This window comes from Oryza sativa, chromosome 7, assembly GCF_034140825.1.
Source record: "Oryza sativa Japonica Group chromosome 7, ASM3414082v1".
Taxonomy (NCBI): domain Eukaryota; kingdom Viridiplantae; phylum Streptophyta; class Magnoliopsida; order Poales; family Poaceae; genus Oryza; species Oryza sativa.
Window position 1 is genome coordinate 26,852,922 of NC_089041.1, and position 19,690 is coordinate 26,872,611.

The 19,690-nt window shown below is 42.2% G+C and overlaps 5 protein-coding genes across 7 annotated transcripts; 4 read left to right on the plus strand and 1 right to left on the minus strand.

Moving 5' to 3' along the window:
* Positions 1–2,677: 2,677 nt before the first annotated feature.
* On the plus strand, positions 2,678–5,416 carry LOC4344055 (eukaryotic translation initiation factor 6-2). Its single transcript, XM_015791851.3, has 8 exons — positions 2,678–2,756; positions 2,874–2,937; positions 3,465–3,561; positions 3,656–3,741; positions 3,829–3,873; positions 4,544–4,674; positions 4,772–4,882; positions 4,971–5,416. Exons 2-8 carry the CDS (start codon positions 2,928–2,930, stop codon positions 5,226–5,228), a joined length of 738 nt encoding a protein of 245 aa, XP_015647337.1. The 5' UTR covers positions 2,678–2,756; positions 2,874–2,927; the 3' UTR covers positions 5,229–5,416.
* A 125-nt stretch (positions 5,417–5,541) lies between these two features.
* LOC4344056 (thymidylate kinase) lies at positions 5,542–7,874 on the minus strand. Of its 3 annotated transcripts, none has more exons than NM_001422988.1 (7): positions 7,778–7,862; positions 7,570–7,684; positions 7,146–7,472; positions 6,878–6,989; positions 6,727–6,786; positions 6,126–6,230; positions 5,542–5,873 (listed from the first exon to the last, which is right to left on the minus strand). In NM_001422988.1, exons 2-7 carry the CDS (start codon positions 7,614–7,616, stop codon positions 5,763–5,765), a joined length of 762 nt encoding a protein of 253 aa, NP_001409917.1. In that variant the 5' UTR covers positions 7,617–7,684; positions 7,778–7,862; the 3' UTR covers positions 5,542–5,762. The 3 variants fall into 3 exon arrangements, with proteins under 3 accessions (NP_001409917.1, XP_015647336.1, XP_066168097.1); XM_015791850.3 differs by having other exon boundaries at positions 5,570–5,873; positions 7,570–7,665; positions 7,778–7,874; XM_066312000.1 differs by lacking the exon at positions 7,570–7,684 and having other exon boundaries at positions 5,570–5,873; positions 7,778–7,874.
* A 67-nt stretch (positions 7,875–7,941) lies between these two features.
* Positions 7,942–11,420, plus strand: LOC4344057 (probable protein arginine N-methyltransferase 3). Its single transcript, NM_001422987.1, is given in 7 exon segments — positions 7,942–8,366; positions 8,570–9,070; positions 9,167–9,264; positions 9,656–9,734; positions 9,821–10,081; positions 10,165–10,332; positions 10,556–11,420. Coding segments are annotated over 7 exon segments (1,863 nt in total). The 5' UTR covers positions 7,942–8,048; the 3' UTR covers positions 10,994–11,420.
* A 265-nt stretch (positions 11,421–11,685) lies between these two features.
* On the plus strand, positions 11,686–14,116 carry LOC4344058 (NADH dehydrogenase [ubiquinone] 1 alpha subcomplex subunit 6). Its single transcript, NM_001422989.1, has 2 exons — positions 11,686–12,085; positions 13,555–14,116. The coding sequence occupies exons 1-2, from the start codon at positions 11,873–11,875 to the stop codon at positions 13,735–13,737; spliced, it is 396 nt and encodes a 131-aa protein (NP_001409918.1). The 5' UTR covers positions 11,686–11,872; the 3' UTR covers positions 13,738–14,116.
* A 959-nt stretch (positions 14,117–15,075) lies between these two features.
* LOC4344059 (xylulose kinase 2) lies at positions 15,076–19,521 on the plus strand. Its single transcript, XM_015792312.3, has 11 exons — positions 15,076–15,253; positions 16,235–16,886; positions 17,003–17,091; positions 17,550–17,614; positions 17,723–17,778; positions 17,863–17,983; positions 18,072–18,146; positions 18,445–18,498; positions 18,586–18,680; positions 18,760–18,934; positions 19,049–19,521. The coding sequence occupies exons 1-11, from the start codon at positions 15,192–15,194 to the stop codon at positions 19,291–19,293; spliced, it is 1,689 nt and encodes a 562-aa protein (XP_015647798.1). The 5' UTR covers positions 15,076–15,191; the 3' UTR covers positions 19,294–19,521.
* The last annotated feature ends 169 nt before the right edge of the window (positions 19,522–19,690 follow it).

Genomic DNA, 19,690 nt, shown 5'->3' on the forward strand with positions numbered 1-19,690 from the left:
CAATCCATGTGACACGTTTTTACTACTAATTTCAACACTAATCAAAGATGATTTTGCTGAAGCTTCTTTATTTTGTAAGAACATTAGTATGCACTGTAATAAAAGGCTAAGGTGCCATATTCTTCCATTAGATCACCAGCTTTACTCCCTTCTGGAATTGTTTATCAGGCTAGATTCACCGTCACTTGCTTGAACCATTTATCTAAACTCTATGAGCAGAAATGGAAATAATTACAGTTCATTAAACACTAGTAATTCTTGGAATACAGACTCAGGTATACTGAATGCTTATGGTTTTTGACTGGTCAATGTTTAATCCCTACTAGTGGGTGTCATCAGTAATGAATTGATTGAACACTCCAAGAAATTCACTGCAGTAGTGCACAAAATCATTTTAGTTGTCCCTTATAATACCAACCATTCATCTTGCTTCATATGTTCAACCACTGGTGGTTTATGTCCTTCCAATACTATGAATGGGTTGGCAATAAATCACATACCAGGCAAAGTATCGGCAGCTAAAAGCCTAGAATAATTCACCAGATGGAATAAATTAATAAGTAAACACCATGCAACCCGCTAAATAATCCATAAACGTCCTTTTAAGGTCAGAGAAATGCTCAGGGGTTTTTCGGCTAGCTTCACAAGGTGGTGGGCTAGCCGACCTAAGTTCGAACCCTCATCCTTTCTATTTATTTGATAGTAGTTCCTTCCTTAATATTCACTTTTTTTAGGTCACACCACTGACATTAGTGACTAATCACATATATTATATGTGCAAAAGGCTGGAAAAGAGGTAGGTAAAAGTGCCAAATCGTATACCGGATTGCAATTGATAATTGATAGGGACGCAAGCATCTGTTTTATTCTTTGCACATGAAGCAAGCAAAAAGAATCTAATATATTGACATGCAATTCTTTTACACGTTCGTGAAAAAAGAAGCAGGCAAGAAAAATCATGCATAAATTGGATTTCCGTCTTCTAGAATCTGGAATGAAAACTATGCACACTAGTAATATTTAAAAGAGCTATCATATAATTAATGGGTTCATCATCGCTTTCACCTGGAATATAGCTGCGTTGGAGCCACATCCTTCTTGGAAACCCAGCAGGAATTTAAACAGGAGGCAGAGAACAATTGCAGCCTTTATTATTATTATTTTTTTTGCCTATCAGATGCCTTTGTTTTGGTGTTCTTATCTTATCCTGGCAATGGCATACGGCATGATGCACATTTCATCCATCCAACCGTGATAGCGAAATCTGGCAACAATGTCTGTCTTTTTTTTTACTCTGCAAATAAACAGGCTTGTCATCAAGATTGAATCCGAAAGGACTAATTCAGCTCATGCTTCTCAGTTCTGATCAGTTGATCTTTCCAACAGAGATAGCTTCTCGTGTTTGTCGAAAGTTCAGTTTCAGGTTCAGAGATCCATCCTCAATTACTGAAAACCACACATATATTTTTCCCAAGAAAGTGTGCAAAATTCAGAAGATAAGTTTGATGAATGATTCCGTAGACTACTAGCAACTTGCAAGATTAACCGAGACAGACAAGTTAGAGAGTCAATCCATTTTTAAGATAATGAAAATGGATTACATCTTCAGCTTAAGACACACAACCATAAGTTTGCTAAAAAAAAAAAGAGTGTCAGTCCATAATATGATTATGACACCACAAAATTGGAATTAACATTATCAGGGACCAACTAGTGATCAAGCTACTGAATGAATAATAATCGGAATGCAAAACCACACAGAAATTTCCGATAAACTAATCCACTAGAATCACAACTCCTTTTTGCTCAGATTAATTTTAGACGAACCTAATCTAGCTGGTCCCTTTCATATCCGAAAAGAAAAAGAAGGAAATCTGGGCACCTTGTGATGATGCCCAACCGCCCATTTCTCCCTACACACTCATTCCGTCCTCCATCTGTTTCACCAAATCATGGCATTAAAAATACTCCTAATCTCGAATCCTCCGTTAGGTTGGAAAGACCCACGAACAGATCGATCGGTGTTTTCTTTCTCCTTCGAGCTTAAATTCTCACGGAATCAAGCACTGAGAAGACGCTGCAAGCGAGAAAATCTCTACAGATGTAGCGGGTGATTTCGTTCTAGAAGGTTCTAGAACTAGTTTATTTAAGTAAATTTCATAATCCCACGTATTATGGGTCCAAAATTGCATAAAACCACGAAAAATTTGACACGTGACACGTAACATCGGATATTATAGTCCTAAAGTTTCACAAAACCGTACCGTTAACCATTTTGACATATGCCATAGTAGATAGTACATGATTATGTGCCACATTGCCAAAATCCTTATAATTTTGTGTAACTTGGATCATAACAGATGTGGTTTTATAAAATTTACTTTTTTTTTTCCTCGTTGATGTGGTTTTATAAAATTTACTTTTTTTTTCCCTCGTCGATGCATCGCGTGGTGGCAAAATGGGCCGCACGGCATGGCCTGGCCATCCATCCGCAGTGGATCTGGGCCTCCAAAGTGCGATCTAATGGTCACGAGAGGCCCACGATAGGTCACAATCCAATTCGGCCCATTCACTGTATCTTTTCAAGTGGGCCCACGAGCCCACCCGCGGCCGCGTCCGTCTCCGCCCAAGCGGTGGCGGCTCATATACCGCCGCGAGAGAGAGACCATTCCCCCCCGTCTCGGCCTCGGAAGTCGCGCGCACCCCCAAACCCTAGCCGCGCCTCCACCTCCCGATTCGCCGCCTTTTCGTTCCAGGTAATTGGCAGCGGCGTGGAACCGAATAGTGGATGCGTCTATGCTACCCGATTACTCCGTAATCTCTCTCCTTTTTTTTTGGTGGGGGGTAAATCATCTTCGGTGTTTGATCTGCAGGTGTGTGTTGATTAGTAGAAGAGAAGCGGCGGCTGCGACGAGGCGGAATCGACCATGGCGACCCGTAAGTTTCAGCATGTTTGAGGTTTTGCGGCTCGTGGTTTTTGTGATTAGGTAGCTCTATATTCATTTCTGTTAGTTACTTCGATGAGATATTTTGTAGCGTTGGGGATTGGCAACGACGGATTGGGCGATTAGTACTGTTGGGTGATTAGTCTTGTGGCCAGATGCCTAGATGAGTAGTTTTGTGACTGAAGCAGCATCACAGAATGGATTTCGGGGCTAGTCAAGTGGGTTTAATGTTTGTTGAGATTTTTCTGAATGATCAGTGTTTAGAATGTAATGTTTTTGAGGACAAAAGTGGTAGCTTGTTACGGTAGCTTTTAGTAAAAGATCTTTTTCTTAGCATCTCATTTGTTGTTCTATGCTGAAATTTCTACACTTAATCATGTGATGTAGCGCACCTCTAATTTGGTTGGTTAGGTTTCATTGCTCATACTGGGTTCTGAACTGGTGGGTGATGTTTGATTCAAATGCCTTTTACACATCTTCCGTATCTAATCTGCTTTTTCTTGAATACACGATCTGTAGGTATTCAGTTTGAGAACAATTGTGAAGTTGGTGTTTTCTCCAAGTTGACAAATGCCTATTGTCTTGTTGCAATTGGAGGATCAGAGAACTTCTACAGGTGCATATTTTGTCAGTTTAAGATGTTGGGAAATTATTTGTGGAAGCGTGGGAATGCCTAACTCATAACTGCTGCATTATTTGTTATTTTGCAGTGCCTTTGAATCTGAGCTCGCAGATGTTATTCCTGTTGTCAAGACCTCCATAGGTGGTACTAGAATAATTGGTCGTCTCTGTGTCGGTTAGTACTTGAGCTTGGATATACTAAGTGGATTAATGCACTTGCCTTCTTGTTTTTCGTTTACCAATTTGAATCTTTGATGTCCAGGAAACAAGAATGGACTTCTCTTGCCTCACACTACCACCGATCAAGGTACTCTATTTTTGTATCTTTTCTCCTATAAATCTTTGCTGCCATGGCTACATCGTTTCTGCTAGCTCTGTGCTATTGATGTCATCCACATGTTGGCTATATGTGTCAATAAATTAGTAACTTTTCACATGGATATAGTTTTTCAGTGTATGTTCTTTAGCCACACTCCGTTTTTATGGACTTATAGGAAAACAGAAAATCTTTTCTAAGCTAAATAATGTGTACATGTACTGAAAGAAAATTTTATCTACCTGATGATTATAGGTACTATAATTATCATTGAAATTACTCTATAATTATTATCAGAGTTACAGTTACTTGGGTATTGCACAGAGGGCAAAGTTGTTAAGGCAATTATGGACTTACACTGTCTGCCGCATTATTATTTTTCTTTTGTACGAGCACAGGCACATGGCTTGATAGTGTTGTAGTATATTTGGAACTTGTTTTCATGTAATATCCAAGGCCTTCTGGATATTGTGACTATCTGCTAGACAGATACAATCAATCATGCCAGTTGGATATACATTCCATGCTTGTGTTGTCGAATTGATTTTCCTTAGCAGCTTGATTGGTTTATGATGCTGTGTTATGATATTTTGTCATGGACAAAAGTTTCACCATGAATTTGTAGTAATTCTATGTTCCCTGTGTGTTTGAATTGTTCTAGAGCTTCAGCATCTGAGGAACTGCTTGCCTGATCAAGTGGTTGTTCAGCGTATTGATGAAAGGCTATCTGCGCTTGGCAATTGTGTAGCTTGCAATGACCATGTCGCGCTTACACACCCTGACCTCGACAAGGTAAGCCTATCTTCGTATATCTCTCTAGTGATGTTTCTTGACTTAATGCTTTTCCCTATTGTCTCGAACTAAATATGCCTGCTGCTCAATTCTCCAGGCCACTGAGGAACTTATTGCAGATGTGCTTGGGGTTGAGGTGTTCCGGCAGACAATTGCAGGAAACATCCTTGTGGGAAGCTACTGTGCGATTACAAACAGGGGTGGCCTAGTATGTTTTTTCTACTTCATTTCTGTTCCATTCGATCTGTGTTTGTTACAAATGTTCTTTTTCTTATTGTACAACAATTGCGAAACAGGTCCATCCTCATACATCCATTGAAGATCTTGATGAGCTGTCCACGCTCCTGCAAGTCCCTCTTGTTGCTGGAACCGTGAACCGAGGCAGCGAGGTCATTGCTGCGGGCATGACAGTGAATGACTGGACTGCTTTCTGTGGCTCAGACACTACGGCTACTGAGCTATCGGTCATTGAGAGCGTCTTCAAGCTGAGAGAAGGGCAGCCTGCCGCGATTGTTGATGACATGAGGAAGTCTTTGATCGACAGTTATGTGTAAAAGACCAAAGTTAGTGAATGTGTGGTTGTGGGAGTATTAACTGTGCTAAAATCGACACAAACTGTACTCGTGTAATCAGTAGCAGAAACATACCGTCCTGGTGGTGAATTTCTGTCTTCTGAATTACAGACTTATCTTTTACCTTTGTCTCCTTGAAGCCTACAATATATTTTGCAGCTTAAGATTTATTGATTGAGCAACACAGCAAAAATTTTGGCTAATATGCGACATTTACGTTCCTGCAAGGTGTTCTTCAGGTTCAAAACGACTTTTCTCATTAGTTACTGCAAAACCATTTTATGAACTCAAATTTGGCAAACAGAGTATATGAGAAGCTTACAAGAACAGCAGAACCTCACATAATTCACATTACGAAAAGGCTATCAGAACATCAGCGAACAAGTTCTCGCAAAACATCACTCTATAGAAGTGCACATAGAATACAGAAATCAGCAAGCTCTCCTTAAAGCATAACTCTAGCAGGCCATCGATAATGATGTGGCATTGGCACCAAGGGATGGTGCTATCGATACACTACCAGGCCAGACTGGCAAGTTGCTTGCTTTGGCATTCCAGAATGCAACTCATGGCTAGTTCCTTCAGCTGTTCTTCCACAACTTCCATGGGAAGGGAGCCATCAACAACCTACGTGACACAACCAATGCAACAAGTTAATCAGATTTATTTATTACTAATTGGTTGACTATAGAACTAATTATTATGACCATACTTTAACGAAACAACCAAATTCTTGAGATACTATTGCATTCTACTGGTTTCTACACAATCTTACAAGTCATGGTATAGATCATGAATACAGAAAAATGAAAATGAATGACAGGCAGATCACTGCACTTGCACATCCAACTTAAATTAAGTACTATGCTGGTTGATTACCTTCCATGTTGAATCACGAAGTGAATGGTAATGCTCACCAACTTTCTTTTGGAATTCAATTTTTTCATATCTCTCACCCCCATAGCCTCCTCTTTCAGCTGCTTTCTGAAATGGCAAATACATATTTATGTCATGCAACATCACATCATAAGGGCTTGTTTGATTAATCCCCATGAGAAAGGGAGTGGAGGGGATTAATTCCACACCTCAATAGCTGTGGAATTATTACCTCCAAATCCTGTTCAATCCCTTTGGGTGAGCGATAACAAGGCAAGTGGGGTTAGCAAAGAATCTGCGGAACAGTTTTCATGTTTTCCACAACCGACAACATGATGAAGAATTGAGGTTGACTTGATTTTTTAGAGTTTCAATGCATACTAGACAGACACGAACCTTAGGGGTAAAAGTAAAACTCGATGGCCAATGGGTTCTCTATTTATATGCTTATGTGATTAGATTAGGGACCTAATGGGGCTATCATCACTACAATATGCAAATGAGTCAAAGGCATGAAACTGAGGAAATCCTGCCTTTCAATACTAACAAAAGGAATCTATATTCTAGAACATAGCCATAGGAAGAATGAGAACAAATAGCATACCTCTGGTTGTACATCCAAATATACTACAAGATCTGGGGCTATAAGTCCATTTTCAGGAGCCTACAAAAGGAAAAAGGAGGGATTACTGCTATAAACAATTTATGGCTAGAAAAGAAAAATTCATAATATGGCCACATGGTACCCTACTCACCTTGCACCACTCAATGTCAAGTCCCTTGGCAGCTGAAAATGCCACTCCAGAATAAGAATAACGATCAACAATGAGAGTAGTTCCACCAAGTAGCTTTCTTTCCATCAAAGCTCTGAAAATGGCAGACCAAAGCAACACCTCCACAGTTACAACTTAGAACCACAAAGACCTTGCATCACTGCACATAGTGTATCACTGAAGAAAATTTTCCACCTATAACATAAGCTGTTCGACATATCGTTTATCTTACAAGTTGAAAAGAACAAACCTTTTCTCCCAGCGATTCGCACTGAAGAGCAAATGGATTGTCCTATCGTCAAGTTCCGACTCGTTCGCAAGGTACGCGGATATCATCTGCCCAACACTAGTACCTCTATCAGGAAACCGCCACCCTTCGGCCTGGCAACCTTTACCTTGCAGAAAGGACAGCAGCCGAGCACACTGCGAAGATTTCCCACTCCTATCCAGCCCTTCCAGGACTATGAGGGCACCACGGCCACCCTGAGAGCTCCCACTCTCCATTCTCACGCTCCGGAACACGCCGCGCCACTGCGGAAGCAAGCCGAGACCACACCCAGCCGCTGCTTTGACACCACTGCAAAGCAGAAGATTACACGCACAGTAAGCCCAAACAGAGACCAACCACACTTGCATCATCTAGCCTACCAAAAACTTCGGGGGAATCGTCTCACCTGCTCCAAGAAATTGCTTTCCCGGCGAGGCAAGCTAATGCAGTCATGCACAACCTGGTTATCCTACTTACTCTCCTCCCCCCCAAACCTAATACCCTGGAAAAGCACGAGATAGCTGCAGTGGAAGCGCAATGGCAGCACACCCAACCAAACCATTCAGTGTGAATCAGGGGGTGGTCACTACTCGCTATAACTTTCGGAAGATTACCTTGCCGGATAAGGAGGCGGAGGCGGAGGCGGAGAGATCGCCGGCGGCGAGGTGGTCGGGGGATCGCCGCGGCGTCGAGGGTTTTGACGATTGGAGTGGGGGGCGGCGCGAGCTCTCTCCTCCTCTTATGGGCCCGGCCCACCTGCCAGCCTCATCAGAATTCGGCCCGGCCCGGCCCGGCCCACGATTTCGCCTCCGAGGGCTTAAGCCGACCAAAGCCATCGTCGTCTAGGGTTTAACCGAGCTGCTGCTGCTGTTGCTGTGCTGCGCCATGGCGACCCGAGAGCACGAGCTCCGTCCCGAGCAAGAGCGGCTCGGAGAGGATAGGGAGGAGTACGAGGATGGGGAGGAGGAGGAGGAGGAGGGGGAGGAGGGGTGGGATGACTGGGAGTCGGACGGCGACGACGCGGGCGGCGGCGGCGGCGGCGGCGGGCTCCTCTGCCTGTTCTGCAGCGCGCGGTTCGACTCCGAGAGCTCGCTCTTCTCGCACTGCGCCTCCGAGCACCGGTTTGATTTCTACAGGGTCGTGAAGGAGACGGGGATGGATTTCTACGGGTGCATCAAGCTCATCAACTTCGTTCGGTCCAAGGTGCGTCAGGGTTTCAGCTTCAGCAGCTTGAAATCGAGCTGTATACTCCGTATATAGTTAATTTAATTGTTGTGCTAATTGTTTGCGTGGTCATGAACTAGACCTCACTTGATTTCGATTGCAATTTCGTTAGTTTCTGTGCCTTTTTGCTCCATTTCATGGATTATTATGAACCTTATGAACTTATTAAGATTGATTTGTAGGTGGCGGAGAATAAATGTTGGAGCTGTGGGCAAGTTTTCTCTAGCAACAGCGAACTATGCGGCCATTTGCATGCATTAGAGATTCCCCAACTAGAGGGAAAGGTTCCATGGGGTGATGATGTATACTTAAAACCATTCTTGGAGGATGATTCTCTTTTGCACAGTTTGTCCGTCTTTGATGATGATGACGAGGACGACTGTGGAATGCCAATGGAAAAGGGAGGGTGTTCAGCAGGCAATGGGAGTTTAGCTGAAACATGTGAGAGCAATCTGAAATCTATTATCAATGATGGTTCTGATGTCATTGATAGATTTGAGAGAACATGTACTATTGAGAGTACAGATGGGGAGTGCAGTGGGTCTCTTGCTCAGGAGCCAAGTGACAAGCAGTTAAAAATTGCACGTGCTAGTGCTGCTGCTAGGGGAATTAAAAGTGTGGATGAGAGCTACTTCGGGTCGTATAGTTCATTTGGCATCCATAGAGAGATGCTTGGTGACAAAGTAGGTTAAACCCTGACACTGTTTTTCTAAACATATACTATCTCTTTGTTTTCCAAAATGCCCAACGGCTAATAAATTTCTGACTGACCTTTTCAGGTAAGAACAGAAGCTTACAGAGATGCCCTTTTAGGCAATCCTAGCCTCATGAATGGTGCAACTGTGCTCGATGTTGGTTGTGGCACGGGAATTCTAAGGTATGCATGTGTAAAATTCTTTTGGGTTACTTTGTTTTAGCATGAGCTTGATGCTCTCAATCTTGAATCCACTAAAAGTCTATATGCTACGTACCGCAAGTAAGAAAATGAGCAACAGCCATAAACTTGTAGTACATAATAAAAAATTGAGAATGCTTGGTTAGATCTAATGCACTCAAGTAATAGCCTACTGGGAGGAATTCTGACTTCCTTCTGCCTCAGAAGGTGAATTTGATTCCTACCATGTAGATTGTTGTTGCAATCCTGGGTTGATTCATGAGTATATTTTATGATACAAGTTGCTTGTGTAATGATTATATTGTTGAGATGCAAAACACAACAAGTAATGAATGTTGAATGAGCTGTTGATGTATGCTTTCTGTCTGTATAGTCTTTTTGCAGCTAAGGCTGGTGCTTCTAGAGTTATTGCTGTTGACGGGAGTGCAAAGATGGTTTCTGTCGCTACTGAAGTACGTTCTTTTTTAAATAAAAAGAATATCAGACTGCCTTTCTTGTTTAATTTATGATTTCTCTCATACACACTACATAAATGCAGGTTGCAAAAAGTAATGGTTTTCTGTACGATGAAAATATGGAGATGCAACAAAAGCGAGATACTCAAGTGATAACTGTTGTTCATACCAAGGCTGAAGAGCTAAACCATAAAATACAAGTTCCATCGAATAAATTTGATGTTTTGGTGAGCGAATGGATGGGATATTGCCTACTCTATGAATCCATGCTCAGTTCAGTTCTATATGCACGCGATCATTTTCTAAAACCTGGAGGTGCTATTCTCCCAGATACTGCAACAATTGTAAGTAGCAACTTTTGCCTACATTCTATGTCTGCCATTTTCTGCTATTTGGTCACTTGTTTGGTCTGATCTATTTTTTCTAGTTTGGTGCTGGATTTGGGAAAGGTGGAACAAGCTTGCCATTTTGGGAAAATGTGTATGGCTTTGATATGTCATGTATTGGCAAAGAAGTGACAGGGAATTCAGCTAGATTTCCTGTTGTTGATATATTGGCTTCTGAAGATATTGTGACAGAGACAGCTGTTCTCAATGTAAGTCCCATGACCTACATGCTTCAACTGGGTTATGCACTTATGTTTCAGTATTGTCTTTTTGTTGAGGTTTGAAATACAGATCAAGAGATAATTGTGATTTGGTTGACCGTCTGGAGGTGTAGATAACATTCATAATGAATACTACTTCCTTTGTGCTCGAATGTCCTTCCAATGCACGGAATTGTACTTGACATCTTGTGTTTATTCTGTTTCTATGCAGTCCTTTGATCTGGCAACTATGAAGGAAAATGAAATGGATTTTACTTCAAGCTTTGAGCTGAGGCTCAGTGAAAGTGGTGTATCACAATCTGGAGTAACCTGGTGCTATGGCATTATATTATGGTTTGACACTGGCTTTACGAACCGATTCTGCAAGGAGAAGCCAGTCAACCTCTCCACCTCTCCTTTCTCCACACCGACTCACTGGTCTCAAACTATCTTCACCTTTGAAGAGCCCATCGCAATGGCAAAGGAGGAATCAGCCGTTGTCTCATCTGCGTCAGTTGGCACAGATGAGTGCCCAGCTGTGATGATCAGATCCCGCATCAGCATTGTGAGGGCCTCTGAGCACCGCAGCATAGACATATCGATTGAAACTACAGGAATCAGCTCAGATGGCAGGAAGCGTAGCTGGCCTGTTCAGATCTTCAACCTGTGAGCAAGGAGCCAAGGATACCTTTGGGTATAAATTTTGTTTCGTGCTTTGCTCCTCACTGGTTTTGAGCAAGGATACTACCCACAGCAAGTCTTAGCTTTTGATTGGGTCCTCAAATCTCAATTTCTGTACGCTGAAACAGAACGGCATCCCCACTGAAGTTTTGTGCAATGGTGAGCCTGAAAACAGGCCAGATTGAAGCGCTGTGGAATGGTCAGGGTGAAAAAGTTCATGGGATCGAGACTGAGTTGCAGTTTTTTTTTTGGCTATTTCTGCACGTGAACTGAAAGATATATCTTGTAGTGATGTTTGAGATATGTATCAGTATTTTACAATGATATCAGAATTCAGATTCATTTGGATACCAGTTCACTTCAGTTTCTGTAAGATGCTCGGTTGATGTGAACCTGAAGATCGCACTATCTTCTAATCGTCGGTGTGTCGGTAGAACAAATGTTACTCCTATTTTTGCTGCCTTGCCATAATCAACTGCAAAAAACTTGAACAAATTTCAGACTCTGTTTTCTTCTTGCAGAAACTCAAAGCAAATTTCAGACTAACCCGGTTTCGAAAAAACAAAACAAAAAAAAAATTCAGGCTATTAGCTAATCAGGCCTTGGGCCTTAGCATCTTCGGCCTCACAGGACAGCACGCGGCCATATCTACCTACCAAATCCCGAATCTCGAGGCAATCCGACGGCTGGTGATTGGCAACAAGGCCGCGAGAGGATTCCGATACCCTTCTCTCTCTCTCCGAGCTCGAATCCACCACCACCACCACCACCAATCGGAGCCACCGGAGAGCGGCGGCGCAGCAGACGGCGGCGGCTGCGGGGGGCGAGAGGCCGATTCGCCGGAGGAGAGAAGGAGAGAGAGAGAGAGATGGCGTTCACGATGCGCGCGGTGAAGGTGCCGCCGAACTCGGCGTCGCTGGAGGAGGCGCGGCACCGCGTGTTCGACTTCTTCAGGCAGGCGTGCCGCGCCATCCCCTCCATCATGGAGATCTACAACCTCGACGACGTCGTCACCCCGTCCCAGCTCCGCTCCACCATCGCCAAGGAGATCCGCAAGAACCAGGGCGTCACTAACCCCAAGGTCCCAACCTCGCACCCACCCCCATCGATTTCATCCGTCTTCCCGATTTCGTCGATCTGCGCCTCGTGAATGAGAATTCTCTAGTGGCTTAACCAACTGCTCGCCTGCTCTCTCCGATCTGGTCTCTTCTGGTCCTTGGGAGTTGATGATTTATCGGTGTTAGGTGCTGGATCGGTAGGTTTTGATTAACCTAGGATTTGATAGCCTCTTGTTTGCAGCAGGGGATTTAGACTAACCTTCTGCCTCAAGGACAGTAGTATTCCGGCAGGTTTGATGCTATGTGGGCAGTAAATTGTTTTCACCGATGGTTGGTCAATTTCTATATCTAGACATCTGGATATCATTTAGTGATCTACTTTCTGTGACATAGCACATGATTATCTGAACTTCATTGCTGCTTCCATGTTATATTTATACTACCAGTATCAACAATGCGATTCACATTTGTCGATGGTGGTAGTAGTAGCTAGGGATATCATCTGTACAATGCGGGCTCTCACAGTTAAGACAGTCTAATGAGGTTTTTGGTCTTTGCACAATCTTCTGATAGGTATCTTCTGGCATTTTAGTTTAGACTAGAGAGAGCGGTTTTGTCGGCTGGCCTCCTTTGCTTGTAAAAATTGAGAAAATTTGTCAGTTTAATTGAGCAAGAGTGCTTATGAATACGATTCAATGCACATAATATTAGATCCATACCACCTCTCCATGTACATGTTTCTAGATCCCCTGAAGAAACATTTTCTTTTGTTATGATTTGCATCTTTGTAGGCTAACTATGTTTGCTGGCTTCAATTTGAATTACACTCATTTGATTAGGCCCTTAGGAAGACTTCACCTGAAGCATGCACTTAAACTAAAAAATGTTAATGTCAGTAAAAGGGATCTATATTTTTATCTTGGATAATCCAAAGCTGCATCAGCTTGAGTTGCAAGGATCAGAGATTGCACGCGTTGATTTGATCCAATATTTGAAGAAACCTCAACTTTGTAACAAAACGCAGCAAATTCATGTTTTGTTTTTGGATACCTTTTGTCGTTTGTTAGATTAGAGTTGTTACGATCACATGAATACTATTGGGAATGCTTCTGTTCCATACCTCAGGTTTGGTCCAGTCCTTGCTCGTATTGCCCAGTTCTCCATTGTATCTGAGTGCAGTAAATTCAGATGAATGCTTCTTTTGATCAAACGCCAATTTGAATTCATTGATCATCACAATCTAAAATGATAAATTTCTCCCTCATACCCCCTGTTTTGGTGATTGTGTTGCATTTGGGATCCCTGTATTATGTTGCCCCTCTTTATGTTAAGTACATTTTCTACCAGTGCAGAATTATCTTGTTGTTTGTAGCTTCTCATGACGCATCACGAATGACCTGAAAATTTGGTCGTTCACATTTTCTTTTTGTCTCACTTACCTTAATCCTTACTGTATCAATGCCTCATCTAAGCTATTTTTGTTTGCAAACAGGTCATTGATATGCTCCTGTTTAAGGGGATGGAGGAGCTGGGCAACATCACCGAACACGCGAAGCAGCGCCATCACGTCATCGGGCAATATGTGGTCGGCCAAAAGGGACTGGTGCAGGATATGGAGAAAGACCAAGGGTCCTCAGACTTCCTGAAGAAATTCTACACTAGCAATTACTCCTAATCTGTGCTGCAAACTCCTCCTCCTTCAGTAATACCCGAGAAGTGATCTGAATAAGACGCTGAGAACCCACAGCTTTAATTGTTTTATCACTGGAATCTTTTTGTTATTCTGCTTGATCCTTCAATCATCTGCGCAGTGTGGCGCTGTTGCTAGTGAATTGTTTGTAACTTGTAGACTGTACTCTGCAAAGTTGATGTTCATGAGTTCATACCGTGTGTCAATGGGTTCGAACTCATGTACCCAGCACATGACCATCACTCGTTTGTCGTGAAGTCATTGATTCGATTAATCTGTAGCATAAAAGGTCATGGCCATGGAAACAAATAATAAGTGTTGCCGTTCTCTAATATACTCTTGAGTAGTTGTGACTTGTGAGGTATATTAAGAATTCAGATGGCATCAGATGATCAGTATTCAGGTGTCCCTGTCTGCTTAGCAATTCAAGTTAAAATGGCAAGGATAAGGGGATTAGAGAGTAGTTGTGAACAAGAAGTTAATATTGCAAAGGATAAGGGCATGAGAGAGTAGTTGCGAGCAAGGTTAAAATCTCGACTCTGTCATGCGAATTTATGATCCTAATTAAGATGCTTGATTCCACAATTTTACGTAGGTAGAATTTACGATTTCACGGTTTTAATGTATACGATTATATTATATGGTCTGTTTGGCACAGCTCAGCTCTATCCCTGGAGCTTAGCCAAACAATTCCAGCTCCATTAAAACTGGGAGTGGAGATATGTGAAGTTTTTTCACATAATGAACTAGTGTTGTGGAGCTAGATTTAGGCAGTTCCACGACTTCACTCCAGACCCAACTCCTACAGCTAAATTTAGGAGTCGGAGCTGTACCAAACAGGCCCTGTGAATTGCAATACTACTTAGAACTTTTGAATTGGATTCAGAATCGTGATTGTGTGAAGTACTAAGAATAGATCGGCAGACGGCATCAAAATTCAGTTGTTCCATGCTGGCGTGCTTCGAGTAGCAGCAGTACAATAGCTACGATGTCAAAGATGAGGAGGGGCCTAGAGCAAGATAAGATAGATGGAATCTACTCCTACCAACTAAAACGCTGGCCCCACCTGTAAGTGAGCATTGGATAGATAGATTATCTGACAGACTTCCTCAACGAACGTAGCGATGAATACCCCAACAGAATGTTGCGCGGGCGCTTGCTAAATGCTAATCCATCATCATTTTATGCGCTAATCCACTCCAGATCACGCCGCTAATCCTTATCCAAACGAATTAACAACAAATCAGTCGCGCGTTTGAAACGAGTCCACTCCACCTCCATCCAGATCAGTGTATATAAACCGCCGCGCCGTTTGTTCGTGCTGATTCTCTCTCTCTCTCTAATCAGTAGTACCCCAGATCAGTTTGTTGCTTTGCTGCTTCTTCCGGTTCCAATCTGAGAGGGGGGATTCGCGCGGGAGGCGAGGCGAGGCGGCAGCCATGGTGGGGCGGAGCTCCCTCCCGGAGGGTTCCCTCTTCCTCGGATTCGACAGCTCCACTCAGTAAGCCCGATGGTTTCTCTTGGTTTTTCAGTTGGGGGCTTAGATCTTTTTATTTTTTTTGGCTTTTGTGTGGGTGCGGGTGGTTGTTTCTTGCGAATTGGTCGGTGTTCTAGATGCGGAATTTGATGTCTGCTAGAACGTACTAGTTAGTGTAAGTGGAGGCTGATTTCGAATTGGGGGGAAACTGGGTAGTGCTTGGAATTGAGGTGATTGGCAAAATGACGACGGTTATTCAAGGATAAAAAAAATGTTTATTTTGTTCATCTGCATTGTGCAAATCCGGGAGATGCATATCAGCATATGTGAGCAATTGCGCAGGTATTCTATCAGGGAGGGGTTGGGGTAGATTAAGTTCGTAATAGTTGCATTCAGTGTCTATTTTTTTTTTTAGAAAAAAATGACGACTTGCATGCAATTTGGAAACCAGAGAATTATAGGGAGAACAGGGGCTTATGGAGTTCCATATCTAGTGGTGGTGCTATAGTCTGAATCCTTCACAGTTCAGCCTTATGTCTGAATTCCTGTATTCATGTTATAGTCTGAATCTTCGAAGTTCAGCCTTATGTCTGAGTTCCTGTATTTAAGTGATCAAGTCTTTGTCCATGCTAGCTATTTTTTATGTTGACAGTGAAGGTAATTTCATTGAACCGAGCACGCCAGAGTCACTTCATTTTTTTTAGTCTTGCGTAAAAAAAAAAACTTCATTTTTAGTCTGCCTAAATCCATAAAGCTCAATTTAAAGAAAGAAGCAAGATACACCACATTTTGGCATCAGTTCCAATTGATGTGTTCGCTTTGTTTCAGTATCCTGCATATTGATAGCCATCGCCTCATGACATCACCTTACATACTATCGATATTTGACATCACCTTACATACTATCGATATTTGCATCTATATTTCTGTGTATTCCATGCTGTTCCTTTTACCTTTTTAGGGACCATCAGAGTGGAATCTTATATTGCTAATCTCTTGTTACAGGTCCCTAAAAGCTACCGTGCTGAACAACGAATTGATAATAGTAGCTTCAGATATTGTTAACTTTGATTCTGACTTACCGCACTACAAAACAGAAGGTGGTGTTTACAGAGATCCTGCAGATGATGGCCACATATTTTCACCAACAATAATGTGGGTTGAAGCCTTTGAATTGCTACTTGAGAAGCTAAAGCCAAAGATCAACTTTAGCAAGGTTGTGGCCATTTCAGGGAGTGGGCAACAACACGGCAGTGTTTATTGGAAGAAGGGTAGTCATGCGGTGTTGTCTTCCTTGGATCCTACTAAGAGCTTGTTATCCCAGCTGAAGGATGCCTTTTCTACCATGGACTCACCAATATGGATGGACAGTAGCACAACTAAGCAATGCAGAGAAATAGAAAGTGTAGTAGGCGGCGCATTGGAGCTATCAAAGTTGACAGGATCTCGTGCCTATGAGAGGTTCACTGGGCCTCAGATCCGGAAGATATACCGAACAGTTCCGCAAGTTTATGATGATACTGAGAGAATATCTTTGGTGAGTTCGTTCATGGCATCAATCCTGGTGGGGAACTATGCAAGTATTGATGAGACTGATGGTGCTGGGATGAACTTGATGGATATAAACCAGAGAACCTGGTCAAAGACTGTTTTAGAGGTCTGCCCCTGATAGCTCCTTTATCATGCATTCAAGATTTCTCACATAACTAAAAAACTTTGCCTTCAAGATCTTTTTAATACTAAAATATCAAAATTGTGCCCTCTCTCCTGAAGGCAACGGCTCCTGGGCTTGAAGAGAAGCTTGGAAAGTTGGCACCAGCATATGCAGTAGCTGGTCGAATTGCTCCTTATTTTGTAGAAAGGTGAGTTTCTTTTACCATTCTCCATTGTTCTTGCACTCAGTACAACTGTAAAAGAAAAGAAATTCTGGAAGACTGGAATTGAATAATCGCAAGGTGTTTGAAATTCTGGAATTGAATAATCGCAAGGTGTTTCGGCATTTGGCTGTTCCCTAACTTGGCATCAAATGGGCTAATTACTCTCTTTAATCATTTCTTATAATCTACTACATTTTCGACCACAGATTCATAATGAAAATAAGGAACATCTCTATCATAGCTGACAGATTCAGATTACACTCCCTCTGTTCATATTCTTGTCAAGGGGATTTAGGTGAATTGTCCTCAACATATAGAAAAGAAATAATATGTGAATGGGAAAGCTAGCTGTGCCAAAACTTTAGCTGATATCATCTGATGACTGAACAAACAAATATTTGTTGCCCTAAATTTTGTTTGAGTGATGCATTATGAAAATGCAGGCTTCAGTTTGATAAGAATTGCTTAGTTATTCAATGGTCTGGAGACAATCCCAATAGCCTTGCAGGTGCTTCTCTTGCTTTCTTTCTCGAGATTTTGTAATTCTTTCTTCTTTTCAATGCATTTGTTAACTACGGACCATTAAATTATTCTTATTTTGATGTGTCTTCTTTAGGTTTAACTCTGAATACTCCTGGTGACCTTGCAATTAGCCTTGGTACTAGTGATACTGTAAGTTGCAAAGATGCCACTTTTGGTAGAATTGGCTTTTCTTTCTCAGGCTCCTGGGTTACTCATCTCCAAATTGCCTGTTAGGTTTTTGGGATAACTGCTGAAGCTAAACCAAGTCTTGAAGGCCATGTTTTCCCTAACCCTGTTGAACCTGATGGTTATATGGTGATGCTGTGCTACAAAAATGGTTCATTGACCCGAGAAGGTATAATACTTTCCATCCTTTTTTCTCATGTAATCCATTGTAGTACTGGGACTTTTCTGATATTAGAATATGTTCAATGTGTTTGTAGATGTGCGGAACAGTTGCGCGGAGAAATCCTGGGATGTTTTCAACAGTTATCTAGAGAAAACTCCACCTCTAAATGGTACGTTCTTACTGAAATGAAATTTCTTAATATAAGTTCTTACTAACATTTTCTTGCTCGTTTCTGTTCCAGCAACCTTGTTTTCCATCAGGTTATTTATAGTGTTTCAGTACATACAAAATAAATCAGCAATTTAAATGTTCACTGCAGTCTCAACTATTATTTGTTCAAACTTGCTACGTTTTTTCATACATAGTGTTATTTTAAATTTATCTTATTAATATTCCTTCATCAATTTTCTTGTGTGAATCGAACTGTGCTTTTGACATCTTGTCATTCTTCTTTATTTAACATATAGGCGGAAAATTAGGATTCTACTACAAAGACCATGAAATTCTGCCGCCACTTCCAGGTAATCATATTTTAGTGTTTCTTACATCTCTTCACGGTATTCTTACATTATTCTCTATCATGAAAAACAATGGTTTATTCTATGCAGTTGGCTTCCATCGATACATTGTTGAAAACCTCAATGATGTCACATCCAACAATCTGGTGGAACGTGAGGTGGAAGAATTTGATCCACCATCTGAGGTTTGCAAAGACAATCAAAATACTTGTTTCTTCGTGGCGAGCCCATTAACCTTATCACCATCATCCCTTGTTGTGTTAGGTTCGCGCCATAATCGAAGGCCAGCTGCTGTCAATGCGAGGCCATGCCGAGAGATTCGGCATGCCTAACCCTCCCAAGCGGATCATCGCAACCGGTGGCGCATCCTCCAACGAGCGCATCCTCCACTCAATCGCGCAGATCTTTGGCTGTCCTGTCTTTACAGTTCAGAGACCTGGTACAGCACCTTAACTCCACCTTTTTTTTCTGTTCTTGCGCAGCTTCCTGTTTGCTGAAACTAGTAATGTCACCCATAAATTCAAGCAAAAAACTAACGCTGCTTCTTGATCAGATTCTGCCTCGCTTGGCGCGGCACTGAGAGCTGCCCATGGCTGGCTGTGCAATGAGGAAGGGAGCTTCGTCCCCATCTCCTGCATGTACCAGGGTAACCTGGAGAAGACCTCCTTGGGTGCAAAGCTCGCCGTCTCAACCGGAGAGGGTGTGGAGGACAAGGAGCTCCTGGAGAAGTACACGGTGCTCATGAGGAAGAGGATGGAGATTGAGAGGCGGCTGGTGGAGAAGATTGGGCGCGCGTAGGTAGCAGCATTGCAAAGCTGCTGTCCTCGAGTCACAGTTAATTAGAGGGAAATGAAATCATTGGTAGAAACTTATTTATAATATATAGTTAGTAGTGTATCAAGATCATGTTATTATGTTCTTGTGCACGGAATAAATAATAAATGTAAATTTGCAAACTAAACAAGCTCGTCTGTTCTTTCTGTTCATCAATTAGATGAAACTTTAAATCTTCTTTAAATTCTCATAGATGAAACTTGTTTGGGTGGCTTAAATTCTCATAGGGGCATCTTCTACTTTTCCAATTTCCAGGTTTATGATTCTGTCCTCGTTTTTTAGCTAAAGCTTATGTTTTGCCCCCTTTCCGTTAAGAAGACTTAATGGTGTTAAAATTCATGTCAAGCTTGTGCCTGACCAC